The sequence below is a fragment of the Polypterus senegalus genome, chromosome 12, assembly GCF_016835505.1.
Source record: "Polypterus senegalus isolate Bchr_013 chromosome 12, ASM1683550v1, whole genome shotgun sequence".
Lineage (NCBI taxonomy): Eukaryota > Metazoa > Chordata > Cladistia > Polypteriformes > Polypteridae > Polypterus > Polypterus senegalus.
The window spans coordinates 14,620,054-14,635,047 of record NC_053165.1 but is presented as its reverse complement, the minus strand read 5'-3'; the positions used below and the strand labels follow the sequence as shown (position 1 = coordinate 14,635,047).

The following is a 14,994-nucleotide window of genomic DNA, read 5'->3' as shown; positions in this document are numbered from 1 at the left end:
AATGGTGGCTCTGAGGTGAGGATCTGCACTGGCAATCGGAAGGTTGTCGGTTCGAATTCCGTAAACGCCAAAAGTGACTTGTCGGGTCCCGCCAAACTACTGCGAAAAACCTGGGGGTTGGTGGCAGAATTGGCACTCCAGCCACCATAAAAAAATATGTATATATATATATATATATATATATATATATATAAACTGCTCAAAAAATTAAAGGAACACTTTGAAAACCATCAGATCTCAATGGGAAAAAGAAATCCTCCTGGATATCTATACTGATATAGACTGGGTAATGTGTTAGGAACGAAAGGATGCCACATCGTTTGATGGAAATGAAAATGATCAACCTACAGAGCCCTGAATTCAAAGACGCCCCAAAAATCAGAGTGAAAAATGATGTGGCAGGCTAGTCCATTTTGCCCAAATTGAATTGCAGCAACTCCAAATTGTACGCAGCACTTTGTATGGCCCCTGTGTTCTTGTATACATGCCTGACAACATCGGTGCATGCTTCTAATGAGATGACAGATGGTGTTGTGGGGATCTCCTCCCAGATCTGGACCAGGGCATCACTGAGCTCCTGGACAGTCTGAGGTGCAACCTGGTGGCATTGGATGGACCAAAACATAATGTCCCAGAGGTGTTCTATTGGATTTAGGTCAGGAAAGTGTGGTGGCCAGTCAATGGTGTCAATTCCTTCATCCTCCAGGAACTGCCTGCATACTCTCACCACATGAGGCCAGGAATTGTCGTGCACCAGGAGCCACTGTACCAGCATAGGGTCTGACAATGGGTCCAAGGATTTCATCCTGATACCTAATGGCAGCCAAGGTGCCTTTGTCAAGCCTGTAGCGGTCTGTGTGACCCTCCATGGATATGCCTCCCCAGACAATCATTAACCCACCACCAAACTGCTCATGCTGAATGATGTTACAGGCAGCATAATGTTCTTCATGGCTTCTCCAGACCCTTTCACTTCTGTCACATGCTCAGGGTGAACCTGCTCTCATCTGTAAAAAGCACAGGGCACCAGTGGTGCATCTGCCAATTCTGGTATTCTATGGCGAATGCCAATCGAGCTGCATGCTGCTGGGCAGTGAGCTCAGGGCCCATTAGAGGACATGGGGCCCTTGGGTCACCCTCATGAAGTCTTTCTGGTTGTTTGGTCAGAGACATTCACACCAGTGGCCTGCTGGAGGTCATTTTGTAGGGCTCTGGCAGTGCTCATCCTGTTCCTCCTTGCCCAAAGGAGCAGATACTGGTCCTGCTGATGGGTTATGGACCTTCTATGGCCCTCTCCAGCTCTCCTAGAGTAACTGCTTGTCTCCTAGAATCTCCTGCATACCCTTGAGACTGTGCAGGGAGACACAGCAAACCTTCTGGCAATGACACGTATTGATGTGCCATCCTGGAGAAGTTGGACTACCTGTGCAACCTCTGTAGGGTCCAGGTAATCGCCTCATGCTACCAGTAGTGACACTGACTGTAGCCAAATGCAAAACTAGTGAAGAAACAGTCAGAAAAGATGAGGAGGGAAAAATGTCAGTGGCCTCCACCTGTTAAACCATTCCTGTTTTGGGGGTCATCTCATTGTTGCCCCTCTAGTGCATCTGTTGTTAATTTCATTAACACCACAGCAGCTGAAACTGATTAACAACCCCCTCTGCTACTTAACTGACCAGATTAACATCCCATAAGTTTCATTGACTTTATGCTATACTCTGATTAAAAAGTGTTCCTTTAATTCTTTTGAGCAGTATATATGTATATAAAAATCTCCTCCCACTATTCCATTCCATCTGAACTAGTGTGGTGCTGAGGTGTCACCCGTCACATGGCTGCGCTTGGGTCCTAATGTCAAAAGGGTCGTTGGTTTGTCATGTGGTGGGTGCGGCAATGCGCTGTATCGGCGCCTGCTCCTAACCTCTCTCTCATCAAAAGCAACACACGCTGTTCTCTAGTTTTCTCTGTTAAATAACAGTTGCATCACATCTCTTTTCATAATAATCTGACAATTATTTTTTTTTGTTGTTGTGTTGGCTTTACTGTTTGTATTCTAGATATTGCTCAGAATATTTGTAAAATGCGCTTTTCTTTTCTGTTGCAGTTAAACTGACCTCTGCACAGAGCGACCCTGGTAAGAAACCTGTAGATATTGGTGTTAAATTCATATAATGTTTTAATACATTATGCATATTTATATATTAATGATGATTTTACACATGCAATATGATGAAAAAAGAGAAGTGCACCCCACTTGTATTTGTTGCATTACTTTTTTTTGGGGGGGGGGGTCTATTATGTTGAGAAGAAATATTACCCTCCTATGTATTCACGACCATTAATTCAATTATTTATACAAGATGAAGGACTTAATGTTGTTGATTTAACCTTAAAATGCTATTTTGGTTAGGGGTACAACATTAGCTATAATTTATTGGCTTTATAAACATGAATTAACTTGTTTCCCCTACCCAATGCATGGAGATCTACAACACCGCCTTACTAAAATAAAGAGTTAAAACAGCAAACCATTCACCTCAAATCCTGCCAATCGCTTATTATTGCAATCAAGGCCCTTCTGTGATTTTTGTCAGCCATGAACGTTTAGTGAAAAAAAATTGTTAAACAGAAATATTCGGATTTCAAGCTGCACAGTTAAAAGAAATGGTAGTTTCAGCTTGTGATGTGGAAACTTCACGAAATCGATCAAACCTAATTTTAAGAGATGAAGGTTTGCGGCAAGCTTTGAAATAGGAAATCCTGCAGCTGAACAGTGTTTTAGTATATACATGCTGTATTTGGTTATCCTTTCATTTCCTGAGGGTTCTTATTCCAGTTTTAGAGTCTTTGTTACGTCCGTTACAAGTCAATTATTAGACAGACTTGCGCACATAGTCACACTCGGCAATACTTAAAACAATTGAGCCGTGGAAATCAAAATCAATTCTCTATCTATCTGATAGGGCGGCACGGTGGCACAGTGGGTAGCGCTGCTGCCTCGCAGTAAGGAGACCTGAGTTTGTTTCCCGGGTCCTCCCTGCGTGGAGTTTGCATGTTCTCCCCGTGTCTGCGTGGGTTTCCTCCCACAGTCCAAAGACATGCAGGTTGGGTGCATTGCCAATCCTAAATTATCCCTTGTGTGTGTGTGCCCTGCGGTGGATTGGCACCCTGCCCGGGGTTTGTTTCCTGCCTTGCACCCTCCCACAGTCCAAAGGCATGCAGATTGGGTGCATTGGTGATTCTAAATGGTCCCTGGTGTGTGCTTGGTGTGTGTGTGTGCGCCCTGTGGTGGGCTGGCGCCCTGCCCGGGATTTGTTTCCTGCCTTGTGCCCTGTGTTGGCTGGGATTGGCTCCAGCAGACCCCCCGTGACCCTGTAGGTAGGGTATAGCAGGTTGGATAATGGATGGAGATATAATCTATATTGTGAGAGACGGCCGGCAGCTCAATCCGGCCAGGATGTCCCCGAACTGGAAGAGTGGAGGAAGGCTGCCTTTCCAGGACACTGCCTCCCCCAGGATGCTAGGTGGCAGCTCCCCTGGATGGTAACTGTACCCCGGATTCCTGCAGGGCATCATGGGTGCCTTGTGTGCCACCAGGGGGAGCTAATAAAGGACGTGGGGTCTCCTTCTTTTCTTTCAACCCAGAAGTACTTCGGAGTCACGAGGACGGAAGCCCACAGTACTTCCAGGATGTTTAAGGTGGATGATGTGGCATTTGACCCGGAAGAAGAAGAAGAGAAACACTTCAGGGTCATAGAATATATAAAGGGCTGTTGGAGACCCAGCAAGCTGAGCCGGAGTTGGGAGTTTAGGTGACGAAGCTGCTGGGAGTGGAGGATTGTTATTGGTTGAATTATTATTAATTACTGGTATTGGAGAATTGTGGCGAGTGTGTTGCTTTGTGCACTGTATTTAAGAAAAAAAATAATAAATTCTTCTTGGCACGGATACAGAATAAGGAAGTTAAGCCTGGATTTTTTTTTTTTTTAAGTTGCAACATTCTCTTGAGCGTTCCATTGTTTTAAATTGGTTTGACATGTCAAAATAATGCATTTCTCCATTTAGTCAGTTGAATTTTTTTTTTTTTTTAAATCTGTTTTGTCAATTGAGAAACCTGACCAAAAACGTACATTTGGTCAGCTTTACTCCCAAACTGAAGGTGATTTTTGGTGAGCGAATGCAATTGACTGACATCATAAATATATACACACATATTACAGTGTTGATGGCAGAGACTCCCTCATTGTAACTCTTTTCTCTCATCCATACTATCAAAAGGTAGACCAACATCCCATTATGAAGCAAAACAAAAAAAATTAGAAGCTTGTCGTCCTCTCTGGGCCTACCTTCACATATCCTGATCCTCCTGCAGTCAGCTGGCGTGGCTCGCCCTTCTTCTCACCTCAGTACCTCACACAACTTCACACCTTTTCAGCTTTCATGTTTCTCCTTTTCTCTCTAGCCATTTTATGTCAATTTTAATAATAATAATTCATTTATATAGTGCTTTTCTCACTACTCCAAGCGCTCCTCAATTGCAGGTTAAGGGCCCATCGGAGCAGAGTCCCTATTGGCATTTACGGGATTCGAACCTTCCTCCTTACAAATGAACATTTAACCTCCAATTGCACATCGACTCTAGATGTAAGGAGCTTCTGGCAGTTACAGGGCTTTGTTATCCATCCAACGGCCACCTCTGGCCAAGTCCCGTGATCACTTCTTAGATGGAGACATGGAAGGATCAGTGTGCAGTAGCAGACCCTCGCCAGTCCTTCCCAAGCTCGCTCTTGAATGGGCAGCCTGACCCAATGACTACCTAAAGTGGGCACACGCCAAGGTGACTTACAACATTTGTGATACAATTGGTTCCCTTTATTTGGCTTTCCAATTGGAGCACAGGCAGGTCAGGTGACTTACTCAGGGTCACACAGTGGTGTCAGGAGGAGGGTCTGAAGTCCAAAACCACCACACCACACCACACTGTGATTCGGAGAGTTTACTGTTCTTTATGTTTAGCCTTTTGTCAGTCAAGACCCTCCAATAAGGAAACAAGACCCTGAACCAAACTGAGAAGCAAGACGTGATCCTGAATATACGGTAGCAGACAAACGCGATGACCTCGGGGACGTGCGGTCAGGGGATCACCTGTCATCATGAAAAGTAAAAAAAAAAAACGAATGACTTAAAATAAATGTGTCCACTGGTCTATGCTATAAGTTGTTTTCTGTGCGATTCCAATCACTTTCATCATTTTTATAGTCAACATCACCGAACTGGCGCATTTCCTGTTCAAATACAGGGGAGAAACGCGAGGTGTGTTAGCGACGAGCCTCGCCTCCCCTCGGACTGCGCTCTCCCTCACACACTGACGGTGCTGATGCCTGCGATTGGCGGGTGCCTGTTTTTGTCTCTCTGTATGTCGCCAATATAAGGTTTGCAGACCCGTTTATTATACACCCTGACTTTCCACAGTCTGGCTAATATCTTTAATGAATGTGTGTGTGACATATTTAGTCTTGCTGATCAGACATTAAACCGCAGTGGAAAGGCACAAAGTGAATGAGACGGACAGTACCGTGACGCCCTGAAGGGGGCGCATGTGAGCCCAGCAGGTGCGCGTTGTTGATGCTGCTCTTCTACGCAGAGGCGCCGATAAGTCGGCGATATCAGAAAGTCCGGTGCACTGCAGCGGGCCATTTTAGTTTTTGTTCTGACTGACTGCCAAAATTGAAGATTTAGACTTTTTAAGAAATTAAGGAGGAGTTTTACAAGAAATTGACTTTGAGATTTTCGTGGAGAAGGGCAGGCGCATGGACTTCATTTAAAATTAAAGGTAAGAGCACAACCGGTTTTCAATTTTATAAAAAATGGGATCAGACTAAGAAAAAGAAACAATCCAATAGTTAATTTAAATTTTGACCTTAAATTAAAATATTTCTGCTTGTGTTAAAATTGATTTAAACATCAGAATTAAAAGCTTTTAAAACAACTAAATATTTCAATTAAAGTCAAAATTGCAATCCGTTTTTTTGTACACCACTCTATACTTTCTGCTAGGCAAGCATTAGAAGACAAGACTGGGACAACTGCGAAATGGACATTGTATACTATTACTGTGTGTCAAACTCCGCATGAAACTGTATCCTCTGTGCCTTGTTTGGGAATGGCATGATTCACCAAAGTGGGGGGCTGCACAAGAATTAAGAGTATAAAGCCTTGGCACATTGCCCGGCACACCTTTTGAAGCCAACGAATGGATTGGAGATAACGTCATCCGGTCCAGAAAATCCTTCCAACACAAACGCAAATGGCAGAGACTGTACGTCGGGGCCCCCCACTCCCTAAACTGGGTTCTTGCCATTGGCTCACTTCGTTTGTTATGCCGCGTAAGCCGTCATTAAAGAAAGCGAAGTTATTTCTCCTATGTGATTTCTTACTGCCGTATCACTAAGGGAGAGGCATCGCCTTTTAACATCATATCTATATAGTTTCGGGTTACGTAACATGCCGCAATTACAGAAGAACTCCTTCCAACAAGGGAGCCAGCGCCCCCTGCTGGATACAACCACAGACAAAATGAAATAAGAGACCAAGTAGTGTGATAGACCGCAGGACTTACGGGACCTTTGAAACTCGGCTTGATGTTATTTTAGAAGAATTGAGTGAATAAGACTGGCAAGCTTTGTTTGTCTGAATGGCCTGTTCTCATGCAGATTGGTCTAATGTTTTAAAAAAAAAAAAAAAATCTTCTCATATAATATCAGTTTGTCTGTCCGGGATTTTAAATCGCCTGTAGCTCAGAAACCATTTGACCACCTGACCTGAAATGTGGTGCACATATAGTATGTGACGTCTACTGTCCGCTTTCGAGGTGATGATTGAGCTCCAAGGTTATTCCTCTTTTTATTTTGATTGTAGAATCGACTCTCTGCAGCATACAGCAGGGTGGCCGTGCGGTATATGTTTACGGACGTCGTTCTCATTCCCTACCACCTTCACCATCACTTCCTCTACCTCTTCATATCTTAAATCATTCTTGAAGCAGATTGAAGACTTAAGTGAAAAATAAAAGAAAACATACTAAGTAATTGCAAGACAAACACTGACTTAATCCGTTTTAACGTGAAAAGATGCCGACGAAAGAAGAGAAGCAGCAGGCCGCTAGGGGGGAGAAGAGAAGAAGAGCCGCTCGCGAATCAGCAAGCACATCCACCTCTGAGAAAATGAATGATAAACGTACAGAGAAAGAGGAGGAAAACCTATAAGTCCCGTTTTATTCACTGCACGTTATTGTGCAGTTCGCTTTTACTGGTATATTTATATTACAAGGGCGCAACATAATATGAAAAAGTGGAGGGATACGAGTACTTGCGTCACGTTACAGTTGTTTCAGTAAAATGTTTCATATTTGGCACAACCGACTTGATTCTCGTACCATCGTGTTCTGCTGTTTGTGCCAACTTACAACAGACCCAGTCTCTGTAGAAATAAGCGCTACACTGACGAACAAGGGGGCCTGGCGTGAGGCACAAGGATGAGACATTGTGTGTAAAATAATAAAAGAATGAATGTCTTGGCTTAATGTAAACTAACACCCAGTAAATGCACTCAACAGACCGTACCATAAGTATTTTTATACTAGCTGATTACCCAGTGGCTTCGCTCACTGAGTGCAAGGGAAAAACATAAAATGTAGCATATAAATTATTAAACAGTGAAACATTAACATGTAAGAAGTAAAGATACATTCAGCAGTACTGGAGTGCTTTTGGGTAAAGTACATTTTAAAGGCGCCATAACACAACAGGTAAGTAGCACGAACAGCAGCTTAAATGTATTTGGATCATCTCTCGGTGGCAGATCCCTTGTGAAAGGCGCCACACGACCGCTGTGGTATAGAAATAACATTTTCTATGTGATCCTCCAAATTTCTGCCTGACAACGTTGCACTACGTGCCTGTGATTTAAGAGAAAAAGTATTCTGAGAAATGTGGACGCTGCCCTTCCGTGTTTAACGGGCAGAAGGGCCAAACAATTCCCAAGTCCAATACTTTACATGAAGAGGTCGGTACATCTTCTTAGATGTAAATTCTACATGTTGTTAAAAGAATTCATCACAAAAGCAACCTTGAATGTTGCAGGGTTTTAGTGACCTGAACTTGCCTTAAGGGACAATAAGTAGTCGTGCAGCGCAATTTATAAAGAGGGTCACGCTTCGATGGTGCCGATCACACTCCTTCGCAAAAATTTCCACTCCCAGGAGCCGACGGGGCACTCAGTGTCCCAAACGGTGCGAGAAGAGAGGACGCTGCCCGAAACTGCGAAGAGCAGCTCGACATTCACGCCTTTCAGCATTCACTTTTTTCTCACGACCTGGCGCCGCTGAAGGCAGTGTCGTCCTCACATTGTCTACAGCTCGGCGCAGTTAAAAAGTAGAAAGACGCAAAGCTGTTTTCCTCTTCTACTATTAACTACTGGCAATTAAAAAAAGCTTACAATGTGGCAGTTTCCGCGACCGTGACGTGGACAAATTAAATAAAACTTCTCTGTCAGAGTGCGCCTGATGGCGGACGGCTCGGCGCTGGAGTCCTGAGTCGTGGGCTGGGAGAGGGCAACACGGGGCGCACTTCTATGGGAAAGATCGGCGTGTTTTGTATTTTACTTCTTTTCAAAATCGGTAAAATAACTCTCACACAAATAATTCATAAAGACGATATAAAAATGGCGTCCACAAACGAAGTGATTATAATATGTTCTGTGGTCATACATAATTTCTGCTTCAAACGCGAAAAGAATTTTTTTGATATGATAGATAGATATATATATATATATATATATATGAGAGAGAGATATAGATATATATAGAGATATATAGATATAGAGAGAGATATATAGAGATATAGAGATATATATAGAGATATAGAGAGATATATAGAGATATAGATATATATATATATATATATATATATATATATAGATCTGTTCATAATGTGTATTTTGTAGTTCACAACTGTGCTTGTTGTTTGTTTCATTGAGTCCTACATTTCAGTTATATAGAAAAAAACAATTTTTTGTTCATGACATCATGAAACTGAAGTTCTGTTCCCTGGAACAGCCTAACATCCCCCAGACTCTTATCCAGCAGACTGACATTAGTGAAAGAAAGACATTTTCTTGATTTATAAAATGCCTGCTGGTCTCCAAATAATGCGCAGATACGTGAATCTCGCTAATATATACAAGATAAAGTCCTAAAAGGTGCTTAAATCCTACATGGACAAGGTAGAAACCTTAAAGGAAACAAGTTTAGGGATGTGCTGGAGTAAAGCCACCTCGGAGGACTCGTTCAATTAGTTTGGCCTTGGGAGTTAGGGTTAGGGTTATGTCTACTATACCAGTCGACAATATTTTACCATAAATATTTTGTTCTCTAAGTTGACGAGTGTGTAAAATCATCTACTGTACCTTTCTGTAAACAAGTCCTTGATTATGTAATTTCCTCATTTTGTTTTTTTTTTAATGTTTCCTTTAAGCCTTTAATCTTCCAACCTCTGTAAACATCAGTGAAAACAGCCCTCCGGGGAGCCTTGTATTTGGCTTTGTAGTTGTGACCAATGATTCGAACCCCCAAGTCTGGATTCAAAGGGTCGATCCTCCCACTACCGTCTTTGCGAGTCCAATCCTGAGACCCGGGAGCATGGCGGACACGTATCAAGTTGAGGTATCTGTTTAAATTGCCCGCCGCCTTAGGATTCTTTAGCAATATTGTTTTTAATGTGAGAAACCTCTTCAGTTTTATTCAGTCCATTGTTCATTCTAAATTGACCCCTCTGTAGATTGTGTGTGTGTGTGTGATAAACTGGTGTCCTATTCTGGGTTGTTTCCTGCCAATGGGGGGGCTCCAGCTACCACATGACCCCTGAATAACTGGCGGGATCCGTTTTTGTCCTTTTTTTTTCTAGGGGCTGTTGATGTATGTCCGATTTTTCTGGTCACTCATAACTTTTTCCAAACAAAAATGGTGACTGCAGCCAGTTCACCCACTGTTAACAAACGACACCTTTCCTTTCACTTGGCGTTACTGGTAACACCAAATTAGTCCAAAGGGTTTTTGATTTTATTAATTTTTATTACAATCAAATAGCATTCCATAAAATAACTCAAGTTTTACCAAAAAAGGTTCAAAACAAGTCAACCTCCACCCTTGAAAAAGAGAGCTAGGCCAGCAGAGTAAAAACTTAAAGCTAGTAAAAAAAAGTAAATAAATGAATAAAGATAAATGGAGTAAAAGAGGGGAGAGAATCCGCTTCCTCAATTTAAATGCTTATTGTAAAGTGTTCTTGATCAGATCTTGCCGGGTTTTGAAAAAGTTTTGCATAGATCCTCCAAGTGTGAATTTTGATTTTTTTCCATTTTCAAATCGTATAAAACATCAGTTACCCACCGACTTAGATTAGTAGAGTTAGGATTCTTCCATTTGAGCAAGATAAGTCTGTAGTGGTCAGGGGCCGCTAAGATTCACACCATCAAAAATGACGGTGATTTATTTATTTTAATAGAGGAGACCCCACTAACGTCCCCAGCCTTGGATTGACCCCCCACACACACTCACACTCACAACAAAGCCCAAATGAACGGCACTGGGAACATTAAGCAATTAAGAATATAATGAAATGAAATTGTAGCAATACTACTAGTAGTTAGAACTGCATCTCCCAGCAGTCCTTGCATGGGCTGTTGGGGTCAAAGGTGGCCAGAGGGGTTTAAAAGGAGGGCAGATGTCAGGAAGAAAAGAAGGAAAAGTTTTTTGTTTTGTTGTTGTACGTTGTGTGTTGAATTTATCTGTCGGACTGCCTGCTGTTAATCCTGCCATAATTCATCATCGTGTCCTGGAGTGTATTCGTTTGTTGGGGTCTGGATCGTCTGTCTACCTGTGGACTGAGGACTGTGTTTGGTTTCATTGGCTTTCCCGTAAGAAAAGGAGCGCTCCTGAACCATCCGTCCATCGTCACCCTTTCAGCAACTACCAGTAGGACTGTGTTTTCCCTTCCCTTTCAACATACAGATCTCTGGACTTCATCTCGTCACCTCTCATTTCATCTGGTTTGGTTTTTTCATGGATTTTGCTGTGTGTTTATCGTGTTTATATGTTAAATTGTAATATCGGCGAAAGGGTCAGGGGTGGTATTATTGTTTTAATTTAATTTCATTATATTCTTAATTGTTTAAGGTTCCCAGTGTGCTTTATTTGGTCTCTGTAGTAGTGTGTGTGTGTCGTTCCAAGGCTGGGGTTGTCCCTGGTAATCCTCCACTAAAATAAATAAATCGCCGTCGCATTGACGGTGTGAATCTTAGCGGCTCTTGACTGCTACAAAATGAACTAAATGAAAACGATAATACCACCCTGACTCCTTCGGCAATATTACATTTAGAAAATTAAAACGGAAACGCCACACAGCAAAGTCCATGTAAACCAAACTGGATGAAGTGAAGTCCAGCGATCTGTATGTTGAAAGGGCGAAAGAAAACTCAGTCCTACCGGTCGTTACTGAAAGGATGAAGTCGGATGGATGGTTCAGAAAAACCAATGAATTCCAACACAGTCCTCGGTGCACAGGTAGACAGACGATCCAGACCCCATCAAACGAATACAGTCCAGGACACACTGATTAATTAAGGTTCAAATAACGGCAGGCAGCACGACAGCTCAACGGAACACACAACGCACCAAAACGAAACACACTTTTTTTTCTCTGTTGGCCCCCTGCCCTCCTTTTAACCTCCTTTGACCCCAACAGCCCCTGCAAGGACTGCTGGGAGATGAAGTTCTTACTTAGTAGCACTGCTACAAGTCTACGTACCAATAGTGAAGTAAAGGCCATTACAATTTGTTTGTCCTTCTCCACTTTAAGCCCCTCTGTGAGCCCACCAGACACATCTGTTAGTGGACTAGAAGGGATTGTGACCCCAAGACTGTCTGAAAGGCGTTTAAAGATTTGGGTCCAGGATGATGTTAATTTGGCGGCCCAAAACATGTGGCCCAGTGAGGCTGGAGCTCGATTGCAGCGTTTGCAGGTTGGATTTTGCCCTGGAAACATTTTGGACAATTTTAAATGGGAGAGATGCACTCGATTACATAATTTTGAGTTGAACAATTTTATGCTTTGCGCATATGGAGCTCGAGTGAATTCTGTGCATTGCTAATTCTGAAATATTGAGTGACCCTGATCAATAGCATTTTAGAAGGAGCATTTCAATTGAGGAAGCAGGTTCTCTCCCCTCTTTTACTCCATTTATCTTGATTTAATTTATGTATTTACTTATTTTTATTAGCTTTAAGTTTTACTCTGCTGGCCCAGGGTGGAGATTGATTTGTTTCAAACCTTTTTAATTCTTCTTTTTGTAAAACTTGAGTTATGTGTTGTAGATGCCACACACGGGCTGTATGGACATCCTGACCAGGAAAGGAAGTAGACCCAGAAGGAAGAAATGGACGGACAGCTCCTAAAAAAGCAGAGAGGGATCGCTAGGGAATTGTTATTCCCCCAGCATGCTAGATGGCAGCAGTCCCAGATATCCACACCCAGTGGGAAGCCTGGGAAATGTAGTCTGGCTGGGCAGCCCTGCTGGGGTCACTGGGTGCTGCAAGAGGGCGTTCCAGGGAAACAAGCTCCTGACTCAAATAATGGACTTCCGTGTGACCCGGAAGTGCTTCCATCGGGCAATCGCTCTGGCACCGGAAGTACGGAGTGGTCCAGATCTAATTATGCAGATCCAGATCGTCTGGATGACTCTGATTTTATGAGGGGACGATTTGAGTTCGGTGCCAAGATGATTCTTCATGTCGTCCGTTCGCACACTTCTCGATGGTCTGGGATTTTTTGGGTGATTTTCTATGTAATAAACTAAAGTTATAGCGTAATGAAAATTGCATAATTTAGATCTGGACCACCCTATACTACCGGGTCTGTAATAAAAGGGACCGCACTCCCTTACTCGGGCGAGTCGGAGCTGGGTGGTAGAGAGGCAACACTTGACTGGAGGAGGGCAGTGCGGTGGTGAGAGAACATACAGTATTGTGGAGAGAAGGACCAGTGTTTTGTGCGTATTGGTAATACTTTTGGAGGTATTTAAATAAAACCTTTTGTGTGTTTTTGATCGTGTTGGGGCTCATTGACGCCCTGGCTTTATCACAGCGTATGGAATGTTATTTAAATTAACGGCATAAATGTTTTTTCCAGAAGCACTGATCTAGCGGGATATCGTCAAGATGTTCTAATTTTCTTTCAAAACAGATCCGACTTAGCAGCAATGCCTCCCTGGACTTTGAAATGACCCCTGCGTACTTTCTCACCATTCTCGTGGACGCTAATAACCAGTCTGTGGCGCAGACAATCGTTGTGCAAGTCTTGAATGTCAATGAACCTCCAAATTGTGACTCCGTGTTTGAGAACCCAGGTATTTGAATTTACTGTTTTTTATGTTTAATCGTGTTTTAGTTTTACTTTCTTGATGTGGACTTCTATCCCATTCAGAGTTTTCTTCTGTTTGGTTACAAAAATAATCTAAGATCTGATTCCATAATTGAAAAAGCAGTTTCAGAGAATCAAAGTTTAGAAATTATCTTTATAGCTTATCGCTCTCTTTACAGCGGGCTGATTCAGAATATCACATATATCGATTTTTCTCAGTTTGCCTTGTCTGTTATCATTTGTGTAATGATCCGACTCGACACCCTTAAAAAAAGGTTTGGGGCAGCCGCCCGTATGATTTCCCTGACTGCAATGGCTTTGAAAGTCCAGAGAGATGTGTCCTTGATGGAGTCCAAAGCAAGACTGAAGACTGTTTGTGGGGGAGAAATGGTGGCTTTAAATGCCACAGCCAGAAGTGACGTAGTGGGCCCGGAAGTGACACATTTCTGGAGCCGGAAACCGGAAGTGACGTCTTCAGGGTTGAATCAGACAGGTCAGAAGAAGGTTTAGCGCAGCCTGCCACCCCCTGGCCTGGCGTGGAATCGCCTTCACTTGGTCCATACAGCTCCGTCCTATTCGCACGTGTGTGACGCGTTATAAGGAGCTACAATCTGGACTGGCATTATCCAGTCTAAGACAAGAACCAATCCTAGATAGATAGATAGATAGATAGAAATATAGATATTAGGTTTAGTATAGTAGGCAGGATTACATACAGTATAGATACTTTATTAATCCCAAGGGGAAATTCACATACTCCAGCAGCAGCATACTGATAAAAAACAATATTAAATTAAAGAGTGATAAAAATGTAGGCTCCTCTCGCAAACCTGAACTGGATTCTGGGGGTTTCAGAATATTTCTTTATTTGTACAAAGCTGCCCAAAAAGATGGATCTCTTGTAACGTAGCTAATCTGGAACAGTTCAAATTAACACATACACAAAATCACCCGGTGTACAGTGGGTATAGAAAAGAATTCATCCATCCATCCAATATTCAACCCGCTACATCCTAACTACATTGTCACGGGGGGTGTGCTGGAGCCAATCCAAGGCAGGAAACAAACACCGGGCAGGACGCCAGCCCACTGCACCAATCTAATTATTCTGAAGGAAAACCAACTAGCTGCTTAAATGGTACAATTGCGCTGTATCATAAAAAGCTGTTTAAAGATGGAAGCCATCCGTTCTAACGGAGAAAGCCAAGAGTCTTGCTGATTTGACCAACTGCTCAGCTGGCAGTGTGGAAATGCCCTGCCTGTGAAAGGATGACGAATTGTATACCACCGTCTCAGTGTTTAGTGAATGCCATCCAAAGGTCCAGAGTTACGGAAGGAATGTACACATTTGGTGACGGTGCCGTAATCCTAAAGATCCTCCCTCATAGGCTGGAGGTATCAAATGACTCCATCTACATTGTGCTGCTTACTGCTGACAAAGATGCATGGAGACTGAGGACATTGAGGTGGGAATCTGGGCTTGTAAAGTTTGATTTACGGTAAGTATGTAGGGCATATAGTA

The 14,994-nt window shown here is 42.8% G+C and overlaps 1 protein-coding gene across 1 annotated transcript in view; it reads left to right on the top strand.

Moving 5' to 3' along the window:
• Positions 1 to 14,994, top strand: part of LOC120540293 (cadherin-related family member 4-like) — a 51,003-nt gene that overhangs the window by 995 nt on the left and 35,014 nt on the right. Inside the window, exons 2-4 of the mRNA XM_039770931.1 lie at positions 2,105 to 2,134; positions 9,534 to 9,721; positions 13,296 to 13,458. Coding sequence (XP_039626865.1) covers positions 2,105 to 2,134; positions 9,534 to 9,721; positions 13,296 to 13,458 — 381 coding nt within the window. The remainder of the gene's footprint in view (positions 1 to 2,104; positions 2,135 to 9,533; positions 9,722 to 13,295; positions 13,459 to 14,994) is intronic.